Here is a 24,825-nt window from a genome sequence, read left to right on the forward strand (position 1 = left end):
ATTAAGGGAATCCCACTGACTTTAAGGAACTGATTGTCTGGAGTTTGAAAGTTGCATTCTAAGTGAGGTGTCAGTGGTTTCTATAGGGGAAGGAAGTCTTTATGGTATCAGTTGGGTAAATCAAGGTCCTTTCCTTTTTGTTGGGAGAAACTACTCTGCTCCTCACTTTAAGGTTCATAGTTGAGTAACACTTTGTCAGTCGAGTCAGTTCAAATCATCAGGTTAGCTACATCTGTCTGGAATTTCTTCCCTCCCCTGTACCTTGCCTACAGTTTGTCAGCTGAGGCTGTTAAAATTTTGGTATAAGGTGAGATTCATGGAAAGTTGTCAAGATACTCAAGATACATTCTCCTTCCACTGTAGTTTCTTCCTTTGTCTCGCTCTCCTTCTTTCTCTTTCCTGTCTCTCTTCTACAAACACTTGTTGTGTAAACACTCCTTATATACTGGGTGAGAAACAAGTAAAGAGATAGTAGAACCCCCAGCTAAAACTTGGGAGACCTGAGAACCATAGCCACATTTTTCCTTCTCCCTAGCATAGTGGTTTTATTGGTAAAAGAAAAATCCTTAGGTTGTTCACCAGGTAAATAATGATAGGCCTTGCCATCCTGGCTATTTTTTATTTTTTGCACATTTTGATAGTTAATTAGGTCTTTCTATCTTATTGGTTCCATGACCTAAGAGTAAATTTGTTAATGTTCACCAAGTAAAAATACAGACTGAAGGTTTTGAAGGCTTTGAGCTTGACTCTAGAGGTCAGATTAAACCCATAGATGAATGTGATTCTTGCAGATACTTTGAGTCTCCTCATCAAGAACAAAGCTATCAAGAGTATGACTTTGACCATCTATGTCAAAAGACTTACTGACATCCCTGAAGTCAGAGCCCAGTGAGAAGAATGCATTTGGAATAAGAGTTAACACCTGTGAAACACTAGACTTAATGCAGATTTTTGAAACATTAAAATGGATTATAAACTTAGATAATATCCAAATAATAATCCATATTATATTAATGAGAGAGAATATTACCCCAAGGCCATTCTAGAAGCATTTCCTTATCAAAAAAAGAGGATTGGTAGATATTCTGAAGAGTCCAGATAATCCAGCTAAAAACTCAAAGAAATAACTTTTAAGAAACTGATACCCCATGGGGCAGCTAGGTGTCACAGTGAGTAAGAGCACCGGCCCTGGAGTTGGAGGACCCGAGTTCAGTTCTGGCTTCAGATGCTCAACACCCACATAAAAAAAAAAAACTAGTCGTGTAACCTTGGCCAAGTTACTTAACCCTAATTGCCCTCCAAAAGGCAAAAAAAAGAAACAGATACCCCACAGTGGAGGGATGGTGTGTCCCATCTCAAGGCCAGTAGAATTTGGAAAAAGAAGTAAAGTGTAAGAAGACTGGAAAAGGTAGAAAGGGGCCAGGTTATAAAGTCTTTTAAAAGCCAGAGGATTTTACAGTTGATCCTAAGGAGCCACTGAGTTTGTGAAATAGGAGCTTGATGTGATCAGATCTTGCATTTTAGGAAGATCACCTTAGCAGCTCATGAGGTAGTGAGAAAAATGCTTTCTAAACTTTCAAGCTTTATGTAATTATAAACTATTATTATCACACCAGTCTAATTCTTCTAAGTAATAAGCTGTAGGTTTGACCTGGAATTTTTGTGTGGGAAGAGCTATTAACATTTAGACTTATATCAGTTTCTTTTTTCTCTTGTGAACTTTATTTCCTCAGTCTCTGAATTTTAAGCCAAAAAAAAAAAACATATAACCTTAATTGAGCATCATTTTGCCATTTGACCATCTTGTCCAATTTTTAAATGGCTGGAATTCTTATGATTGATAAATTTGATGGCTAATTCCAAAACTGAATAAAATTAATAATAATAATAATGATGACAACAATTAGCACTTATATAGTCCTTGTCGTTATTATTATTATTAATTTTGAAGAAGAGAACTGAGGGAGAAAATGCAAGCCAGTTTGATACAGAAGTCAAGAATAAAAAAGTGCAGATTAGCTCTAAAAACAGTGCTGTGATTCTTCAATGTTAGGATCTCTTTCATTTTCAAATTATTCATCATCACCTTTCAAAGAAGGGAAATCTGGGGCGGCTGGGTGGCTCAGTGAGTAAAGCACTGGCCCCAGAGTCAGGAGGACCTGAGTTTGGGATGGGATGTCAGACACTTAACACAAAAAGCTAGCAGTGTAACCTTGGGCAAGTTACTTGACCCCAGTTGCCCTCCAAAAAGGCAAAACAAACAAACAACAACAAAGAAGGGAAATCCTCTATTTTGTTTCTCCTTTGAAATAACAATAGAGTTTAAAGATTTCAAAGGAAGAATTGCAGTGGGAGGGGCAAAGAGAAAAGCTAATTCTTTTTTTACATATAGGTACTAATTTGAATGTTTGCTTGAAGCTCTGTACTTTTAATCTGAAAGCAGCAATCTAAATGATAGGATTTTAAGAACCTTGGAATGTGATTCTTCTCCAAAAGTACCCATAATTCCTGGCATTCCATCATCAAAAGACCTATTTCTTTGGGTTAATCTATTGTCTTCCATAACTCCCTACAGACATCTTGGAAGATATTTTAATTAAGCCATTTTTGGCTACTAATACTTTATTGGGGATTAATTTACCAGAAAAGAAGCAAAGCAGAGCAGTCAGAGGGATAGATAAGTTTTGATACTGGAGTAGATATAAAGAGAGGTCCAGAGCAGGAAGAACAATCCTGAAAGTTTAAGGGGGGAGGGGGGTCAGCAACAGAGAAGGGGCAAGAAGCAGGAAACTTTAGTCTTAATAAAAAGTCCCAAGTAATTAGGGGCATTACTGAGATTGAGTAAGTGAATTTAGTAAGTGCTGCTGATGTGTGAAGCAGTGATGGATACAAATACAAAAGTGAGAAAATCCTAGCCCTTCGGGAGCTTACATTCTAAGAGGGGAAGATGATATGTATAGGGGAATGTTATAAACGTGCTCAGACTAGGAACAAACAATACTTGTTGAAAAGCCTGGAAGGTTTTTATTACCTTTATTTTACATTTATTCTCTTCTCAATAAAGGGGTAGCCTCCTCAAAAGACTACAGAGAATCAGACAAATGCAAGCCCTTTTATGCTGCTTCCATTCGAATTTCCTGCCTTGTTACTCCTTTCAGAACTGGGATTGGTCCCAGCTCTTCTGGGTTACAATCTTTCTGACCTGCCAACTACACATATGTACTCCTTATTATGTTTCCTCTGCTCCCAATATGAGCTTTATGGATCATATTGGATAATGAGGCTCTAATTCTGTTCAGGGTGTATGAGGTTAGTTAAGCATGCATCTTAGTAAAGAGTTGGTGACCATCCTTTGATCCTGGCCAATCTAAGCCAGTTTAGCCTAGGCCTCTTCCAGGAGGAAACTTACAGATTTCTTTCAGCTATATAATTGGATAGGGTACTCTACACCTTCCTCCCTCATCCTGATTTATACCTTCCTGCATGTCCTGTGCAGCATCTGTTTTTGGAACGCCCATTGTACCTATAGAATCTGTGGAAACCAAACTGCTAGCATTTCTCACAATTTCCCCATTTTCTTTTTAATAAAGCTTTGGTTTCCACACCTTTTAAGCTCCCTCTTTCTCGAACTATTTCAATATCAGCTTGCATTCCTCCTCACTAGTGGAATTATGAGTCTTTTCTATTAGAATCCTTACCCCTTCCATTATTGGATACATGTATCTGCCCTATTTTATTGACAGATTCCTGTACTATTCAAATTATTAGCTAAATAATACAAGGGAGACACATGGGTAGCAAAATTACTCCACCCAAGGCTAGGAACATGATTCCTAACAATTGTTTCCACCAAGATCCAGTGAACCAACCCATACAGGATGTGCCAAAGGGGGCTTATCCAAGTTTGAACAGGGACATGGGCTAATAAGTTATTTCTTTTACCACTTTTCCATTATTATTGATCCTTATGCAACATTTTGACAGGTTCAGTTTGCCACAAATCCATCCTTCTTCAATAGCTATTTTCACTTTATTGTGAAACTAAAGAGCATAGTTTTTAGAGTTTAAAATTTAGAGTAGAAAATTCTCCAATATCCTGCACCTCCCTTGTAATTAGACTGAGTGAGGCAAAGGAGCCAACGTGGTGAACTTGAAGACTAAGTTGGCACTTTGCACACAATAAGCTTAATTCTGTAAATAGTGACATTTTCCCAGTCATCATCTCAAAGAATCTGCTACTTATGTTGTGCCAAAAGGAGCGAGACAACACTTACCCTGAGAGTGAGATGGCACTTGGTAATAACGAAAAGAACCTACATTTACATGATGTTTTATGGTTATAAAGTGCTTTGTGTGCACATTTACATATAATATATATGGTTATTTATATATATATATATATATATATATATATATATATTTTATGTGCACGCTCGTTTATATGTGTTGATTTTCACTTTGCTGTGAGCAATATAACATAGTGGAGGGAGCATTGGATTCAGAGTTTGAGGACATGAGTCCTCTACTCCCAGTGGCTCTGATCATTACCTGCAGCACCTTGGGTAACCTAGTTTCTCACCTGCAAAATGAGACATTTGAAATAGATGATCTCTAAAGTACTTCCTAGCTATAACTATGGTGGCACTAACACAATACAGGAGGAGTAGGATTAGCAAATAAAATTCTAAGCGAAGTTTGAGAGAGACTAGTCATTACTGCCTTAAGGAATGAGGGGAATGCATGTAAGAATTCAGCCAAGGCATTCATAGTATAGAGAAGATATTAGCCAAAGTACAGATGTGGAAAAGCACAGAGCTTATATAGGAGACAATGAGTAGTTCTGATTAAGAGGAAACCTAGGTGATTTAGAGGCAGCATAATATGAAATAAGATTAGAAAAGTATGGTGGTGTCAGTTCACGATCTTGAATGCCAAGCTAAAATTTTTTATTGTCCTTGGTAGTCGCTAGGGTAGTCATTTGAGAGATTTTTATTAAATTGGTGATCTTCCCCTGGCTTCTCTCAAATCATTCCTTCTGCAAAAACCTTTCCTGGTCCCCCAGCTGCTTAGTGTCTTTGCCTCTGAGACTACCCTCCATATATTCTTTATATATCTTGTATGTGCCTAATTACATATACCCTTACACCTTATTCCCTCCATGAACTCTGTGATGCAGAGGCTTAGGCCTCCTTTCTTTTCCTTGAACACAGCATTGCATCTTTGCATTCCATGCCTTTTTATTGGTCATCTCCCATGCTTAGAATTCTGTCTCCTCATCTTTGCCTTCTGGCTTCCCTGACTTCCTTCAGGTCCCAACGAAAATCCCACCTTCTGCAAGAAGTCTTTCCCAGTCCCCCCATAATGTTAGTATTTTCTCTCTAGGATTAATTCCACATCATTCTGTCTATATCTTGTTTGTACATAGATATTTGCATGTTGTTTCCTGCATTAGTCCATGAGCTCCCAGAGGGCAGTGACTGGTTTTACCTTTTCTTTTTATTCTGTCTCTGTCCTCCCATACTCACACACACACATTTAGCAGACAGCTCAGAATGTAGTAAACAGTTAATAAATTCTTCTTGATTGACTGACTTAGAAGTCAAGAGATGAAAGAGTATCCAATAGGAGAGATAATCAGTAGCATCAAAAACTTCAGATTTCAAGAGGGAAGAGAACTGAAAAAGGCCACAGGATTTGGTGATTGGTTACCTTTGAAAGATCAGTTTCAGGGGTGGCTAGGTGGCCCTGGAGTCAGGAGGACCTGAGTTCAATTCTGGCCTCAGACACTTTACACAAAAACTAGCTGTGTGACCTTGGGCAAGTCACTTAACCCCAATTGCCCTCCAAAAAGCAAAAAAAAAAAAAAAAGACATAAAGATCAGTTTCAATTGAATGGTGAGGAGCAGAAGTCTGATTACAGCAGATTGTGGGAGAAACTAGATCTAGCTATCTAATAAGTGGAGAAATTTAGCATTGAAGGGGATGAGCAAAGTTAGGTAGTAGTTTCTGGAAGGTTCAAAGAATACTTTTAGGATTGGAGCCAGTGACTGGAGATCTAGTAAAGATACCCTTCATGACTACTTGTGCTCTCTTATCTTGAGAGTGTCCAGAAATCATTTCCAGGGATATGGAGACATGACAGGCTTTCTGTCTGCTGCCCTCATCAGACCATATCTATATCGTTGTGTTTATTTTGGGGTGCAACAGTATAGGAAAGACATTTACAAGCTGAAAAAAATCCAGAGAAGGGTGACTGGGTGAAGGACCTTGAATCTGTGATATGTGAAGAATGGTTAAAGGAACACTGGTTAAAGGCAATGTCAGAGGAGAAGGAAGCCTGTACAAAAGATGACAAAAGGGGTGGCTAGGTAGTGCAGTGAATAGAGCACCAGGCCCTGGAGTCAGGAGGACCTGAGTTCAAATCCAGCCTTTGACACTTAATACTTACTAGCTATGTGACCTTGGGCAAGTCACTTAACCCCAATTGCCCTGCCCTCCCCCTCCAGAAAGCAAAAACCAAACCAAACCACAGAAGATGACAAAAGTTGAATCTATAGGACTTGGCAACAGATTAGATGGAGGGCAGGGCAGTGAAAGGCTGAGGAGCTGAAGATGATGCCTGGGTAACTAAGAAGATGTATTGTTGATAGAGATGGAAATTAGTACGACCATTTTGGAAAGCAGTTTGGAATTATACAACTAAAGTCGCTAAAATGTTAGTACTTTTTGACCCAGAGATTTGATTGACTTCTAGGCATATTCCCCAATGACGTTCTTCACAAAAGGAAAGGTTCTGTATACAGCAAAATATTTATAGCAACCCTTTTTTGGTAATAAAAAAGCCTAAACAAGACCCTAAAACTAATAGATGTCCATCAGTTAGGAAATGACTGAACAAATTATGATACATGACTGTGGTATAACAAACAACAAATATGATGGATACAGAGAAGTATGAAAAGACTTATATGAACCAATTCAAAGTGAAGTAAGCTAAGGCATGAAAATTGTCTACAAAATGACTGCAACAATATAATTGTGGGAAAAACCAGCAACCACAAAACAATTAGGAATGAATCTTTAAAAATTACAAAGAAGGGGCTTGTATCAAGGAAGAGTTACATTCCTAACTCCTTTGTGGGGGTGTAGGAGGGTAGGGGAGGTTACAGGTGTGAAACACTGTACACATTTTCAGAGTTTATTGATGAATTGCTAGGTTTTCTGATTTTTTCTCTTCTTCATTTCCTTTCTTGCTTCCTCCATCTGCATGCACTCACTGAAACCTTGCTCCCTCCTGATGCCACAGTTGCTTTTCCTTCACTCAGCCTCCATGATTCAGTGGTCATGGCAGAAGAGATAGAAAATTCCTTGTTCCTCATTGCCACTTCCAGGCTCTCCTTCTACTACCATCACTCAATAACCTCTTATTTTTGGATGTTCATTCAATACATATTTATTGTCTTATCAAGACTGACGACCTATCACAAAGTTTGGTTAAAGGAGACAAACAAAAGGTGATATACAGTTATTTATTTTATTCCCTTAAGCTAGAGAAACTTGTACAAAGAGTGCAAGAGCTTAGTCCTGACTGACAAATGGATGAATCAGAAAACTTTTTATACAATTTAGAACCATCCCAATTCAGGATGACCATGTCACAAAACTTTATGACTTCCATTTGCTTTTTGCTTTTTGGAGGGGGAAGGTAGGGCAATTGGGATTAAGTGATTTGCCCAATGTCACATGGCTAGTTTTGTGTTGTGTCTGAGGCCGGATTTGAACTCAGGTCTTCCTGACTCCAGGGCTGGTGCTCTACTCACTTAGCCACCTAGCCACCCCAGTGACTTCCATTTGTTACCATTTATAGGTGAAAAAGAAGTTCCTTGGTTGTAAATGCAAATTGACTACAAATGGAGTAGGGTCTATTTACATTTTATGGTCTCAGGATGTCTGTTTTTCTCCCAAGATAAGGGGGAATCCTATCTCCAGCCTTATCTGGTTTCTGATATCTTGCTGACACAGAAGGCAAGGGAAAGCAGTCTTTGATTAATTCAGACTTTGGCCAAAATATGATATTTAATGATTATCAAGACCTCTAGCACTCTCAACTTCTTTCCTAAATGAGTTCCATGTCTGGCTTATAATCTTTCCCTCTTTCCTACCTCCTCTCCTACTTCATCTGTACATAGATGGTCCTACCCTCAATCTTGCCATCATCCACAGGTGTTCCACTTCCATGTTCAAGACCTTTTCTTTTCTCCCCATCCCCTGCTTCAGCCCTCTCAAGAGAAAGCCACATTTTGTATTTAACTTTCCTGCTTCCCTCAGTTGTTGGTTTCTCCATCACTGTATGTATTTTTTATATATTACCTAAATGAATTAATCTGTTAATGTGCTGTACATGCATAGGGGAATATAAATTCCTTTAGGACAGGGGATAGTCTGACTTTTGTATTTGTATCTCTAATACTTAATATAGTGCCAGGCATATAAAATAAGTGCCTAATAAGGACTCGATTGATTGAGCAATAAAATTAATACAGTGTAGTATAAAGTACTAGATAAAGTACTATAATAATAAAGTACTATATAGAAATAATAGTGCTCTGTAGTCAGATGGCCTGGATTTATATCCTACTTCTGACACTGCCTGGGTGAAGTTGGCCAAACCCCTTAACTGCCTCGGGCATCACTTTTGTTGTCAGTAAAATGAGGGAATTGGACTAGGTGACCTCAGAAGTTCCCTTCAGCTTTAGATCTCTAGGAACCTGTGACACTGAAGTGTGGCTATACAGAAATATTAGAATAATCATTTCTTTTCTTATTTGGGAAAGGGAAAGCAGAGAATGTTTTCATTCCTTTGGATAAATTCAGGAGAAAACTTTGTTCCATTGCTGCAGTAGTCCCCAAATCACTAAAAACAAAGATGAGAACTATGCAACTTTATATGTTTAAATTGAAGGATAAATGCAGTGAATTAATTTTGTTACTTCTCTTCTTCAGATTTGGGCCTGGATCAATACATAGTGAAGCGCTTTGATGGAAAGGTGAGAGAATTGTGATACAGGTATATATGTTTTTGTTACTAAAGATATTTTAAAAGTTTTCTGGTTGAATTTCCATTAGAACCATGTGGAGAAATTGTACTTAAGATCTTTAATGCATCTTGCCAAATGAGTATATATAACATTAGAAAATTTTGTAAAATATTCCTTTATATGCTTTTCTTATAGAGAAAAAAATGTAATTACTTATTTGCACTTTCATAATATGATTTAAAAAAAACCTCATTGTTTCTATATTAATATAACTCTATACACACAGTTATATAAACATCTTGTGTCAACTGCTATGTTTATTAATGATTGGTCTAGTATTTATTTGCATCTGTGTATGAGTGTAAAGATACTAATAAGGACACCAAGCCTAGCATAGTGACTTTTTATCCTGAAAACACATCTCCTGGATGATTTCTTTAATTGTCCTACCTTTTTGATAACATATAGCAGTCTTAAAAATTATAGAGATAACAATTTGTAAATAATTTGTAGTTTGTGGTTGTAGGAATGATCAATTTTATTGTTTGTTTAGTTGAATGTTGTTAATGGTTGCTAACTTTAGAAATTTAACAAAATTTTTTTTAAAGTACTTAACTAAACTTGTGAAATAATTATGAGGACCAAACTGCATTTATTTGCATATGACTGTGCATTGTTTGCCTACATGCTTTCAGATATTTGAATACAACATGCATTAATGCATTTTTACACATTGAATGGTGAAACTTCATTCTTACTGTCATCTATTCAGTGAAATATTTTTTTCCATTTCTCCTGGTTCCTTTTACAAGCCAAGACAAAAAAAAAAAAACCCAAAAAAAAAAAAAAAAGGAAAAGACAGTTTTGGAGGAAGGCAAAAGAAATCATCAGAAAGAGCAAGTTATTTATTACCCTACAGAGCAGAAAGTACTAAATCCATTAAGGATAAAAGCTGCAGATTGGCTAAATAAGTCAGGAACAGAAAGGGGTGCCCTCAAAGCACACAAGACTCAACCTCTGAGGGGAGCTAAGAATATACTAGTATTTAATAGGGTTACACAGAATGAAATAATGTTTGCTCACACCGGAAAGATGTCAAGCTGGGGACAGGACTGGTATTTTTAGTGGGTTCATTATTTTGAGGGGCAAAATGAGAGAATGTATGCAATCCAGAATGTCTTGCCCCCCTAGTGCCCCAAAGTCCAATTTTAGAGGTTCATTCCTTTGGATCAAATGTTAGGCTTAGGGTTTGGCTTCCTGTTTTAAGATTCAGATATGTTTGAGAAGAGTATTACAATAAGGAATCTAAGGTATACTAAGATATTCTAGTATTTTTACAAATATACTATTTTAGCAAATTTTGTCTTTATTATAATTTATTTATAGTACACTTTAGTATATTTATCAACCAATATTAAGTACCTACTATGTGCCGGCCATGATATGATCCTGACCCTCAAAGATAGTACATAAGAGATCACTTCCCAGGGATAGCATGAGAGTTCTGGGCACCCAGAGAAGGAAATTCTGAAATGGGGAGAAGTATATAGAAAATGCAAGCAGATAGTACCAAAGACTCCCAGCCTAGGGCTGGCTAAAAGTAGTGAGATGAGAGTCATGGATCTGTGAAAAATAAGCCTGAGCCAGTTAGCACCTTGGCAGGGAACTGGCATCATTTCTTTCTCACTCATACTTCTGTTTTGTCTGGATGGAATTATTGAATCTATTTATCTTTCTGCCTGGAGAATTTTTGTTTTCAAAGATTCTTCATGAATTTCTGATTAGAAAGGAGATCTTGTTTAATATATTTCATATTAGCATTTGCTTGATTAATTTAGGACAAACATCTATAAGAGGGATTTTTTTTTAACAGTTCTCTACTTTTTTGTGCTTTCGTGGAAAGCCAGATGTTGCATAAAATAATCAAGATAATAAATACCATCCTTTCAGCCTATTGTCTTAAAACTTTATGTAATAAAGGAAAATTCATAAAATATTTCATCAACATAAGAGTTTTAGATTTTTACTATGCAAGAAAGCCTTTATCTGATCATTGTTATGACAGGCATCAAATTTGTGTGACTATAAACAGAGCATAAGCTAAAGAAGAAAAATTTGTTTTTGTACAACCATTTCTCTAGTATGATTGTAATTTTTTTGAATAACTTTTTTATTGTTATTAACATAATACTTTATCAGTTGTTGCCAGTATGTACAGTTTGACCGAAGATTTGAATTGAAAATTATACTAGAGGAGTCTGCTTTAAATTTGTCTTTTTTCTCTTTTCATTTGGTAATATTAAAATAATTGGCAGATGCCTAAATGAAATATCATGCTTCCAATCAATTTCCATCAAGCTTGTGGCACATAATATTTAATAAAATTCATTTAAATAATAATGCCTTGAAAAAGGTTAGCTTATGGCTATAGGATTGCCATTTGGCATTTTTGTTATTAAAATCAACAAAATGGGTTTGGGAATAGGTTATCTCTGATCTGGGGTATTGTTCATTTGTACCTCAGTCCCGTAAAACTCTAAATATTTCTAGTGGGGAAAGGAGTGGACGGCCTTTCATGTGGTCACTTAAGCTCCCTCTCCTATATAATTTCTTTTTTTTTTTTTTTTAACTTTTTGGAGGGGGGAGGGCAGTAATTGGGGTTAAGTGACTTGCCCAAGGTCACATGGCTAGTAAGTATATCAAGTGTCTGAGGCCAAATTTGAACTCAGGTCCTTCTGACTCCAGGGCCAGTGCTCTCTTCACTCCGCCACCTAGCTACCCTTCCTATATAATTTCTTTAAGCAAAACACCTGCTTGAAGGGGGAATCAAACATCCCTCTTCTCACTATATTTTAATAAAATAAGATTTGAGATTTTTGTTTTAATTTGGGGGACTGTTTCTAAATCATAATACTGTTTTATAATTTTAATTTCATTTATATTCCTAGAAATACTAATTCTTTCTATTGTAGTTGTGTTGTAATGTAGTTTTAAAAGTATTGGATAGGGGCAGCTAGGTGGTGCAGTGAATGGAGCACCAACTCTGGAGTCAGGATGACCTGAGTTCAAATGTGACCTCAGACACTTGACACTAGCTGTGTAACCTTGGGAAAGTCACTTAACCCCAATTGCCCTGCCTTTCCCCTCCAAAAAAAAATTAATGGAAAAAAATATTAATGGATACAATGTACCACTTTCATTCCTGTGGTTATAATACATTTGTCAAATGTCCACCTGCCACAGATAGATACTATGCAAAGTTAAACAACTGTAGTCTAAACTCTTTAGGATCGGACAGTTACAGTCTGTGACAGGTGGCAGGAACAGAATCCATGTAGGATTATATTGTGCTTGAGGTTTATAGAATGCTCTCCTCTGTGAGGAGGGTATTTCAGGGATTATTATCCCTGTTCTACAGCTAAGGAACTGAGTCCCATGGGGGAAGTAACTTCTCCAGGGCTGCAGATGCTGGGGAGGATCAGAACCCGCCTCCGGCTTTTTGTTTTTTTTACTACCCTGCAGGGACAGTACAAAGAGACATGAAAGAGTTAGAAACTCCCAACTCAAAAGATTTCAAGCATGTTCTGACATGATCCTTAATGGGCATAGGATATAAGTGTCCTGTTAGCTGTCTCCTGAATCGTAGCAACAAATGTTGAGCAGCTCCAGTTTTTACTGACATAAAAGCCTCAGAGATGAAAATGAGTCCCCTCTTGCTAGTGTGTTCTTAGTATCCAGAATGGTTTGCTAATGGGCTTATACTCATTAAATCAGAGAATCGTTTTCTGACTTTAGGTTTAGGTGTCTTTTCCTTTTGAATAAAAAGAAACTAGGAGTTTGGGGGCAGGTTGTTGGTGAAAGTTCAGAAGTAGCTTTCCATCTTCTGGTAGTGAGGACATGTAATAGGAATCACTACTAAAGATGACCTTTATTCCTTTTAGTTTCCAGGTATTTTTCTCTGAATAATTCAACTGCCATTTCACTTGGAAAAAAAAATGCTTGGAATTGGTGGTTCTCAGTTTCTTTTGTATGTTTTGGTATAGCTTATGTGGTTATAGCATGTTTCCTAGTCTTGCTTGTTTTCTTTCCCTCTTGTTCTCATACTTTTTACTCATTCATTTTTACATTTAACATATTAAAGTGAGAAATTCTTTTTTCTTTCTGTTCCTAATTGACAAGTCCTCTCAAATTAAACTTTTTCTTATCACCACATTTTTTTCAAATTTTCAAACATAGTCTTAGCAAAGAAATGCTGACTTCCATTCATTTGGTGTAATATTTTAATCTCTTTTAAGAATAATACATAAAGTAAAAAATGTGTTCCTTAAATCAGAATAAGTCACCCATTACCTTAACCTCTATTCATTTTTTAAAGGATAGAAGTATTTTCAACTTTCCTACTTTCCCTACCTTAGATGTCTCTGAAAGACATTATCACTGGATCTAGGTTTTTCATTATTTAAAATCTCAGGATTAGAAGACAGAAGATTTGGATGCTTGCTCCAACAGTGCTATAACTTGCTTTGTGACCTTGGGCATCATTCTCTAGGCTTCATTTATTATGATTTATTTGTAAATTTATTATTCATTTGTAAAATGAAAGGATTGGGTTAAATAGATAATGTTCTCAGAGTTTGGGGCTCTAGATATGATTTCTTAGTGTCTTGATTATATTTTATATGTGAGTCACAGGGTGCTGAGAATTTAGATTTTTTTTGTTCTTTTCATACTCTGCATCATTCCCAATAGTGTTCCTGAAAAGAGGATAATTTCATGTCAAATAAAACAGAACAACTTTTATATTCAAGTTAAAGAGTCAATGTTCAGATTGAAGATGATACTGATTACAATATTTATACTCCAGAAGATACTCAAACAGAGAAGGAAATAGGAAAATAACCTATGTTTAAAATAGAAATGTTGAACAGATAAAATGTACATATGTCAGTAATTGTATGCTGGTTGAAATTTTAGTAAAAATATATTGACATAAATTTCGAAGTAAGTCATGGACTTGTATTCAATAAAAGCCCCAAATTCTCACACCTATCAGTATAGAAGAAAGCCAAGTGACTAAATGAGGGGCAAAAATATTTCTCTTTAGAGAGAATTTGAGGCTCTCCCTCCCCTTTGGGAAGCCTAGTTATTTGTTCCATGTCACAGATAAAGTAATTTTATGGAATAACATTAAAGATATTACCTATATTGAAAGAGGTATCAGTGATCAGAAGAGTGGGCTCTCCTTTTTGATGTTGGGCTGTGGTACAACCAGGGTGGGCATGTCAAATACAAAGTAAGGATGTTAACAAAATAAGAATGATAGCTCCCATGGGTATATTTTTAGGCATTTCTAAACATGTCAGTTTTGCCTTAAATTTAAGTCAGAAATGAGATCCATATTCTCTAAGGACTGACTCAGTCCTGTTGAAACAAGTACCACACTGTGATGTTCTGTGTAGAACTGCAATGGTACTTGGCCACATCACCATCACTTTGCTTCCAAGTATTTGACTTAATGTAATTTGAGAGCTTGAAAGGAACATAAAGGGTCATCTAGTTGAACCTAATTCTTAAGCACTGAAAATTGACACAGCTTAAATGCCTGATCATTGTTGTGGTTTCATCAGCATAGCCTTTTGCTCCAAGATTATAACCCATCTAATGATTTTATAGGCTGAGTTACCTAAGTCTCAGAGAGGTGGTGTGACTTGCCCATAGTCACTGCTAGTACTGTCAGTACCTTGTTTTGAACATGGATATTCCTGACTCCAAGTCCAGTCTACTCTGTGCTTCTTTAGTACATGTAAAATTTTGCTAGATTTTCCATTGATATAAATGAGTAACAGAACATTCCCTCTCCATTCTTACTCACCAGGGCACAGTAAGTTCTATATATTTTATTTGTGTTCATGATCCGTGTTTTCATTTGTCCTGTTAAGTCCCATAAATTGTTTAATTTGCACTATGCACTATCACTTATATTTTCTTGTCCTTGTTCAGTAGCAAAATCCTTGCTTTAAGGAATTTATCACTGGATTAAAGGAAAAAAGAGAAACTATTTTAAACTTATAAGCTATAAGTTCCCACATGCCTTCAACAATCACACACCCATTTTCTTTGTGAGATGAATTTTCCCATGTTTTTTCTTTGTACAATTTATATTTATAGTCAATACATTCCTAAGTTTAAATGAAAAACTGCTCTCACTAGCTGAAGAATACTTGACATTATCTGACTGTCAATAAGATGTTTAACCTCCAAGCTGTTGGCTCACATAATTTATTTACAGGAAATTATTTTTTCAACTACTTCAAAAATGTAATTCCCTTGTTCATATGACTCAAGATTTTACTTTCTTTCAGTGAGATTTAATTATATTTAATCTTATCAAAATCAATTTTATCTGCTTTACTAGAATACAATTAGAAATTTGTATTTGCCATAACATGTCCAGCAGTTTCATTTTAAGAGAAGAAAATCATCAAAATATCAGTTTTCAGTTTAGTTACTGCATTTAGAAATTGGAATGTAGACTACATTGGTGTGTTTCCTTTTATCCTCATAACCAAGGTAGTCCAAAACCATCATTTGATATTCTCCAGACCAGATTGGGACTTCTTTTTTATGGAAACCAGTGCTTTTAAAGTAGAAAACCTCAAGTCTAACCAAAAATTTGGATTTTGCTTTTACTTGGTAAGGAAGAAAATAGGCAGTTTATATCTTTCATATTACAAATGAAGTTAAGTTTAATTTATTTTCTCTTCCTTTTTAACAATCACTTTACCTACTTTGTTAAATATAAGCACCCATGGGAATAAATACGATAATTAATTTTAATCATTAGCATGCCAATTATTTAGGATTTATAAGAAGGGTTTTTAACCAACTCCTCATTACAAATGCACAGCAATGATCGAAGTAAACTGTCACCGATTCTCTAGTTTCTCCATTAATTAGAGTTTATTTTTAAAACCAAACTTTTCTTGAACACCTAATGAAATTTTAGACATTTCATTTTTATTTAAAGGTTTTCCTAGGATCTCTAGTCAGTACTTAATATACAGTGCTTTAAAAAAAAAATATCTCATGGTAAGTATCCTTATATCCTTTGCCTCCTTTACATGGTGGAGAGCCTCCTGTTCCTCAGCTTCAGTTCAGAACTGAAAACTCTGTCCCCAAGGATCCTCCTAAACATTCTCCTGGGGAAGTATTAACCAAAACCTTAAGTTTCCTGTGGAGGGGAATTAGGAATTTCCTTTTCTTTTCACTGGGCCTCCAAGGTAATATCAAAAATATTGTGTGTTCTTTTCCTGTCCCAGATTCTTAAGTGTTGTAATGTGTTGTGATCTGTATTTATACATGTGTTTGTGTATATAGTTTGTTTCTTGATTTTTAATTTTTTGGTTTTCTTTTTTTATGTAATCAAACATTCCCGATTTTTTTCCTTTCCTTTTTCTAACCTTTCTTCCCCCTGATCAGGATTTCTGGCAGGTACTGACTCATCAGCATGTTCTTTCCATTAGTTTGTGCTCCAGAGAAGTAGTAATGCTTTGGGCGTAAAAGGAAGAGTGCATGCTAATTTCCTTCCCCTGCTCCCTTTAGAATGGTTAAATTCATGTCACTTTAATTGATGTTTTATCTTGAATAAAGACAATTAGAACATTAAGTGAGTCCTTGAGAATATAGTAGCCAACACAATTGAAAAGGAGACTTTAAACATATCTAGGAAGGAAGTTTTGTGCAAAGAAAAATGTCTGTGTGGTATTCATTAATATTTCGGAAGAAATAGGCAGTTTCTTTAGGTAGTTCCTGTAGGCAATTGGCAGTCTTTTAATTCTAGCCAAAGGATGCCTTAGGCAGCAGGACAATAGTACTCTGAAAAGGAGAATCAAACTAACTGGTATTATGATTAAAAAAATTTTTTTTAATTCACTAGATTGTGATCTTAAGGACTAGGGCTAAGTTACTTTTCATTTCCATGTCCCTGTTACCCAGTACAGTTTCTTACATGTTGTGGGCACTTACGTGTTTGTTGGTTTGAATCCATCAATGACCACCTCACGGGGGAAAAAAAATCTGTGGGTTTTTTGTTTGTTTTTAAGTGTCCATTTAGTAAAACTGAGGGAAGCCATTGCTTAGCTGCTTTAAGCCATATGAATTGTTTGGAACCTGTAAGTAGGAAAAGCCAGTGAGCAGATGGAGAAAGCTGTGAAAAAAAGAGCATGATAGAAACTTTTGCTGTTTAGAAGGCTACAGCCACAGAAAAATACATTTCAAGAGGGTCAGTCTCTCTGGCAGCACTTTGAAGGTACAAACACGTAGGGTGTAATTTGTCTTTTGTTCCTATTTATTACTTTGTATATTGTGTCCCCAAATGCTGGATTCAAGAAAATAGAAATCACATAGAGAAGCTGGATCATAAAAACCCAAACAATTACATATAATAATTTTATGGTTCTATGTAAAGAGTTCTTAATCTGTTATGTAGGCCATTAGTGTAACGGAATAAAAATTGTGGCATGTTTTGCCATGTTGTGAGATCAGAGCTAACTTCTATTAATAGGAGCCCCTTACTCAACTGGCTTTATTCAGATGAATGAGTAACACAGAGTAGAGGCAGGCAGAGCTCTAAGATGTAACTTGATACAATCATCCTTAAATAGTAAAATGGACTGATAAAACATCTCATCTTCAAACAGTATTATATTTGTTGGGCCCTAAAATTTGGAACTCACGGAGATGGAAATTCATTCAAACTCTGTGACAATAGTGTTATCACAATTTTTTAACGCTAGAGATTCTTATTTTCAAGTCATTATGGTAGCCCTTCATCTAAAGGAAAACAAATCAAATGAGAAGCCATAACTTCTAATTTAGGAAAGATACTGTGTTTTATTAGTACAATTTTAAACAAGCATATGAGCTAAGTTTGCATTAGATAGTTATGTGCTTTCTCTTTATAGCTATTATATTCTAGGTTCTGAATATCCACAAAATCTTAAACCTTTACCAAGAATTGGGCAAGGGGGCTAAGTGGCACAGTGAATAGAGCAATGGCTCTGGAGTCAGGAGGACCTGAGTTCAAATCCAGCCTCAGACATGTGACCTTGGGCAAGTCACTTAACCCCGATGCTTTACCTTCCCCCTCCAAAAAAAAAGGAAAAAAAAAGAATTGGTCACTGTTTCCCTTGAAGCATAATTTTTCAAATAATGAGCCAATCAGAAATTCATGTGTGTCCTGACTGCATGAATTTAATTTTATAATTAATTACATTCAGTTTTAGTTATAATTACCTATTATCCAAACCTATTAGTATGCTACCTTGTAGCAATCAGTTACACAGCAATAGCAGCAGGCAGGTGAGCAGGCCCTGCTGATCGTACTTCATTGATTAGGTACAGAAAATTTGTTTAAAAATCTCAGGAAGATCATATTTGGCCCTTTGGCTGCATGTTGGACACCCTAGAAGGGAGTCCTATATTTAGACATTGGTTGTGTACTGAAATATGAATATTAATTGGATGGATAAATATGCAAAATTTGATCTCTTCCTTTAGGTGAAAAAACTGTCACTTTGAAGTGATAAGTCAAAATTGCTCTCTTTCATAAGAAGAACATTAAATGCTTCTCATTAGTCTTCTTTGAAATACAAATTCAAATTTAAAGTGAATTTGTGGGTCTTAGAGCTAAGAGTGCATGCAAGTAAATTGAAATAGATAGCAATACTGAAATTTTCCTATAGTTGAACTCTACAAAAGAAGACAGCCTAAATTAGTTGTGCACTTGGTTCTTTTAACCATAAAAATTTATTTACACACAGCCAAAAAATGCTGTTTCTCTAATCTAGAGCCCTGGGTAGCAGTGAAGATGTCTTTTTTATTTAAATTTTAATCAGTAGGAATGAGAGAATCATTCTTTACCAGAGGTTCTACCAGTTTATTTCGAATCATGTTATAGTCACCTATGACATGTGTCCCTTTAATCATCTTAAAATTCAAGCTAAGTATTACTGCATTCTCAAGGATCTCTTGTGAATTGCTTAAGAGTCCTAAAACTTGAAAATTATTTTTAAAAAATTTTTTCTTTGTAAAAGGAAGTAGGGGAAGAGTTTTCTTGTGTTACCTTCAATGAGTGTAAATCTTGGTAACACATCTGCATCTTTTGGACTGCCATAGGTTCTTACATGGAGCAGTTATTTTCTAGGCTGTCCCCAGATTAGGCTTTCCTTGCTTGCTTTTATTGCAGGGACTCCTCCTTTGCATGCCCAATCCCTACTGCCTGTGGAAAGTAGAGAATTGTTGGGGGAGGAGGGGAGTTTCTTTTCCATTTATGGTATAGAATGCTGATCTTGTGTTTCAGATGCAGCTTATTACAAGTGGTGATGGATATTTATTGTGTTGCTGGGAGGAATGTCCATAAATGTGTTTCCAGTCTCTGGGTACCACTGCTACTAAACCATTCATGGCTTTAGCCCCTACTTTCATTTGCCTTTTCAATTCTAGAAGCAGCTTAATTGTAAGGTGCTCCAAAGGGAGGTTTAAAATTCCTGGGTTTTTCCAAATATTAAAACCAGTAGGCAGCAGGATTATTTAAAATTTTTTGCTTCCAAATGTGAGGTTAACTAAGTTCATTGGGTTTTGTCGTTGTTGATATATAACCATAAAGCATTTTAATACTAATCTCTGAGTGTTTAGTCTTTTTATCACAAACATTAGTTCACAATGCAATGTGGCATGAAAAGAATGGGTCCCAGAGTAATTGCCCTCACTATTTTAGCAAAAATATTTAGGTGAGTTTTTTGTTCATCCAAATCAACCTTTGTGAAAGTGACATACAACCAGCATTCGTTTGATCGAATCACAGGAGGTAGAGGCAGAAGAGTACCTTAGAGATCATCTTGTTCCTCTTCATTGTTTGACAGAAGGGGAAACTGAGGCATAAAGAGAGCAAGGGGCTTCTTAAAAGTTAAAAGGTGGTGGTAGCAGAACCAGCATTCAGAAACAGGTGCCCTGGCCCCACACCCTGTGTTTCTTTTACTTCCCTATGAGGTCTGTCTAATTCAGCTCATTGTATTTTAATGTAGTCACTTCTTCACTTTGCCAGTTTTGTCAGTGTCTGAAATGTTAGAGGGTGAGTTGTATAGAGAGACTTGTGGCTATCTGTTCTGGAGATTTAATGAGAACAATTCTTGCTGATGCATATTTATTTCTCTTTAGTTTGATGTAGGTTTTGGTTCCAAATTCAATTCATTAAAAACTGCAACAATTGCAGATTACCCATTGACATACTTCTGGGGGCCTGTGATGACTGCCAAAAGGCATTTACAAGACTATTTTGTAAGTGAGAACTATATCAAAAATGCTTATACAGCATTACACACTGTGATCCATTAAGAGTTATATGGAACCACATCATTGGCTCGAGCCTTGCCCTTCAATTACAAGGGAAACTTGCTTGATGCAGTTAGAAGGAAAAACCAGAGGGCTTAGAGTTGGGGGTGGAGGTAGGGGTTGGGGGGAGAATCACTGGAGGAACAGTAGGAAACACTTCTATCTAACAACGTACATTTTTGTTGTCTCTTTAGCTTGAAGAAGATTCAATCCCACCTAATACAGAGATTTCAAGTTAATTTAGCATTATATATCATGTAAATGTGAGATACATTTTAAGATCTATAAAGACTTTAGAGTATTATAAGTCCTGACACAGCAAGTGGTGATTGTATTGATACATGGCTGTTGTATTAAACTCTTCATCTGAGGAAGGAGGATTCCAGAAGTGATGGCTGTGCTTCAGTATGAATTACGTAGGAATTTAAATGAAGATTTTTAGTTGTTTTTAGAATTATGCTTCTCTAAATGGTAAGAGAGGGAATTATTACACTGAATTGTGTTTCAAAACTGGACACTTAATGTTGATCCCGCCTCAGGGACTGTTGTCAGTGAAAAGATTACATTAAGATGCTAAAGCCATATTCTGGCAAAGCATTTTCAGCTTCTCACCAGCCAGGACTTAAGAAATGAAACAAAACAAACAAACAAACAAAACCCTATAGCTTCCAAATTTCACTTTGTACATTAGATGGGCATGGATGAAAATATGTGTATTTATTTCCCAAAACTGCAGTTAAGGACGTTGACAAGGAAAACATTGTGACAAAATAATAAACTAAAGAGATTTCCTCTTATGTATCTGACAATACCTCATGACAGTACTATATGGTAGAAATAGATCATAATTATAAAAAGAAGTGTTTTCTTTGGACATCAGTGTTATTATCAGTAAATTGTATTTGTATATATTTTTCTAACCATCAAAGCTACTGCCTCTATTTAAACATTGTGTTTTGAATGGTCTAGAGTATTCGATGTGTAGTCATTTATCAAAGGAAAGATGAGTACTTAATCCTAGCTTTTTTAGTAGTATTCTGCAACGCCAAAAAATGGTCAGAATTATGACTAGAAAGAAAATTGCTTTCGGTGAGAGTGAAGTTTATGGTATGATGAGCATTACCCTTGTATTCTGTCCAGACTGAGAATTTGTGTTAGAGTGAGAGAAATAAGGCATCTCAAAACTCCATTAATTAGGAATATACCACAATTAAACTTTTTTTTTTGACCTTGCATCTAAAACAATCTTGTTACAGTTTCTGGGGAGAACAATCCATTTTTTTTTGTTAGAAGTAGCTAATTGGTACAGTAGACTGGACCTGTGTCAGGAAGACCTAAATTCAAATCTGACCTTATATACCTACTAGTTTTGTGACCCTAGGCATGTCTCTTAAATTCTGTCTGCCTCAGTTTCCTCATCTGTAAAATGGATATAATAAAAATATCTAACTCAGAGTTGTTGTGAGGTTCAAATAAGATAATATTTGTAAAATACTTAACATAGGGCCTGGCACATAGTAGATGCCATATAAATATTTATCCTCCCTTCTCTTTTCCCCTCCTCTGAAGCATTTTGTAGTTTGGAAATGGTGTATAATTGCTTAGGGTTTTTAACTTTTGGAGTCTTTAACATATATTTGTGTACCATATGATCACTGAAATATGATCATAAATTGTAAGGATACATTTAATGAATTATGTTTTCCTTCTCTCCATATGGAAATATTGTCATTTTGAAATAATGTGTCAAAATTCCTTTCCTAAATAGGAAAATTAAATACTCTTCATTAGTCGATTTTTGTTTTTGAAGTACAAATTCACTAGCACTTAAGGGATTTAGACAGACTGTAAAATGCATATAAATAATGAGGAATAAATGTCAGTGTGGAATGTTTCCCACAGTGTGAAACTACAAAGAAAGATAGCCTAAATTAGTTTGTGAACTCATATCCTTCAGTTTTGCTTTATGAAACAGCAGGCTCTGAGCATGGTACATCACAGAAAGATGACTGGATTGGAAATCAGAGGGCCCACTGTGTCACTTAGTGCCTGTGGACTCTGGGCTAGGCATTGACCCCTCTCTAGGCTTCATTTCTTCATCTTTAACATGGGAAGGTTGGGCAGGAGAGTACTGCAGGTCGCTTCCAACTTGAACTCTGTGATCCTGAGACCTCGATGTTCCTTTACAACTTGGGATCTATGATCCTATGCCTTCTAATGTTCCTGCTACCTTTAAATCTATGGTTCTTGATATACTCTCATCTTTTAATGATAAGTATTGTTTTGCAAACAATCTAAAAATGCTACTTCTCAAGCCTGTAATTCTGGGTAGTGAGAAAATTGTTTTATTTAAAACTTGAATTAGAAGAGTTAAAAAGTTTATTTCTTGGTTGATGTCTGTTTTAAAAGTGTAAATATTCTGACTTATCTTCCTCAAAAGATCCCAGAAGGAAAGAATGATTTTATATTCTAAGTGTTTTTTATGGTTAATTAAGGTTATTTGAAGTTAAGGTAGGTTAGTTAAGTTATTTGAAGTTAAGGTAGGTTAGTTAAGTTATTTGAAGGATAGGAATTGTGGAACCAAAAACATATTAGCAAGTAATAACCACTAATGATATCCTTATCCTTGTAAATGTATAATATTGGTCATAGGGAGGCCAAGCAGAAATAAATAATTGAATCAGTAGAAATCTATCATCAGTCCTAGAAAAACAAATGGAAGTGCACATTACTGATAGAATTTATTAGCAGCATCTTAGTATGAACAGTGTAACTCTTAGAGCCATCTACAGCATGGGAGTACTCTTGTAGATTTTGCTATTTATTTGATATTTAACCCAAGAGAAAGTGATGCTGTATAGTATAAAGCAGTTCAGATCACTAGCTAGATCCTTTTGGGAAATTTTAGTTATTGTTTACTTTGAGTTGGGGCCAGAGTTTTGCATTTCATAGAGTGGAATTCTTTCTAAAGAATGTTTTAATCTTTAAAACAAGTGAGATCCATGGCTAGTTCATGTCTGCAGTTAGCAGCATAAGAGTAACACTCATTTTCTTTTTTTTAATGTTTTAATTTTATTATTTTAATTTTTCAATTATTAAGCACAGTTAAGCAAAACAAATTCTCACATTGGACATTTCCAAAAATGCATTTATTATTCTGCATGTTAATCCATCATGTTTTTGTCATGATATGGGTAGCATCCTTCTTTATCAGCCCTCTGGAATCATAGTTGATCATTTAGTTAATTAAAGCTCTTAGTCTTTCACAACTGTTCATTTTTGTAACATTTTGAAGCTATTGTGTGAATTCTTTTCTTCTTGCTGACCACTCTATGTTAGTCCATACAAGTCTTTTCCATGTCTCTTTGAAACTGTCTGCTTGTTTCTTAGAGTACAGTAGTATTCCATGACATGCATATGCCACATATTGTTCAACCACTCCCCAATTAAGAGATATCCTCTTAGTGTCCAGTTATTTATTATCACAAAAAGAGCTGCTGTAAATATTTTGTACATATCTTCTTTCTCTAATCTCTTTGGGTTATAGGACTAGCAGCCCACCTACCATGATACAGTCACCTAGCTGTCTCCTTGTTAAGTATTAGCAGGCTCTTGAAATAAAAGATCCCTTAGAATGGGTTTATAAATTATTTCTTAAATTTGCTGTGAACTTAAATAATTTTTCATAAAAGTGGCTACCTCTGAGCAGTCAAGGAAAATGCACATCATTTTTAGTCCACTGAGTTTTGAAGCTGTTGTTGAAGCTTGCCTGGAACTCTCTCCAGAGGTGTACATCAAACCAGATCTCCCATAGAACAGAAAAAGGGACAGTGTCTACTATTTAGCTATTTTTTCCCTCAGGACACTCAGAGAAAAAAATATTTTCCCATGAACTCAATCCTTCACTACTCTTTCTGTAATTTCTTTTTTTTTGTCATTTTTGTTCTGTACTTCCCTCACCTTGAAAACTGAAGAAGTATATGTCAAAACTACCAGGAGATATAGGGTGGATTAAGTGTTAGTGACATCTTGGTTAGAAGCCAAGAAAACTTTACAGATAAAGAAAAATGGATTTTGTTTTTGCCTTTTGGAGGGCAATTGGGGTTAAGTAACTTGCCCAAGGTTACACAGCTAGTTTTTTGTGTGTGTATGTGGGTGTTAAGTGTCTGAGGCTGGAACCGAACTCAGATCCTCCTTACTCCGAGGCTGGTGCTTTACTCACTGCATCACCTAGCCACCCCGAAAAATGGATTTTTAATGAAGGGAAAATTTGCTCTTGATTTTATGCTCCACAGACTTAATAGGATTTTAAGAAATTACAAATTATAAAATGTTCTTGTACTCTCTGAGGTAGTATGTGTTATTTTAGATTTATCACACACACACATTCATACTT

General features: G+C 35.8%; 1 protein-coding gene across 2 annotated transcripts in view; it reads left to right on the forward strand.

Moving 5' to 3' along the window:
* Nucleotides 1-24,825, forward strand: part of MICU1 (mitochondrial calcium uptake 1) — a 271,908-nt gene that overhangs the window by 107,339 nt on the left and 139,744 nt on the right. For both annotated transcript variants that reach the window (XM_069071075.1, XM_069071076.1), the window contains exon 5: nucleotides 9,004-9,047. In XM_069071075.1, coding sequence (XP_068927176.1) covers nucleotides 9,004-9,047 — 44 coding nt within the window. The remainder of the gene's footprint in view (nucleotides 1-9,003; nucleotides 9,048-24,825) is intronic.

This window comes from Petaurus breviceps, unplaced genomic scaffold, assembly GCF_028583685.1.
Source record: "Petaurus breviceps papuanus isolate PSGF00001 unplaced genomic scaffold, PetGlider_PUasm1.0 90825, whole genome shotgun sequence".
NCBI classification, from domain to species: domain Eukaryota; kingdom Metazoa; phylum Chordata; class Mammalia; order Diprotodontia; family Petauridae; genus Petaurus; species Petaurus breviceps.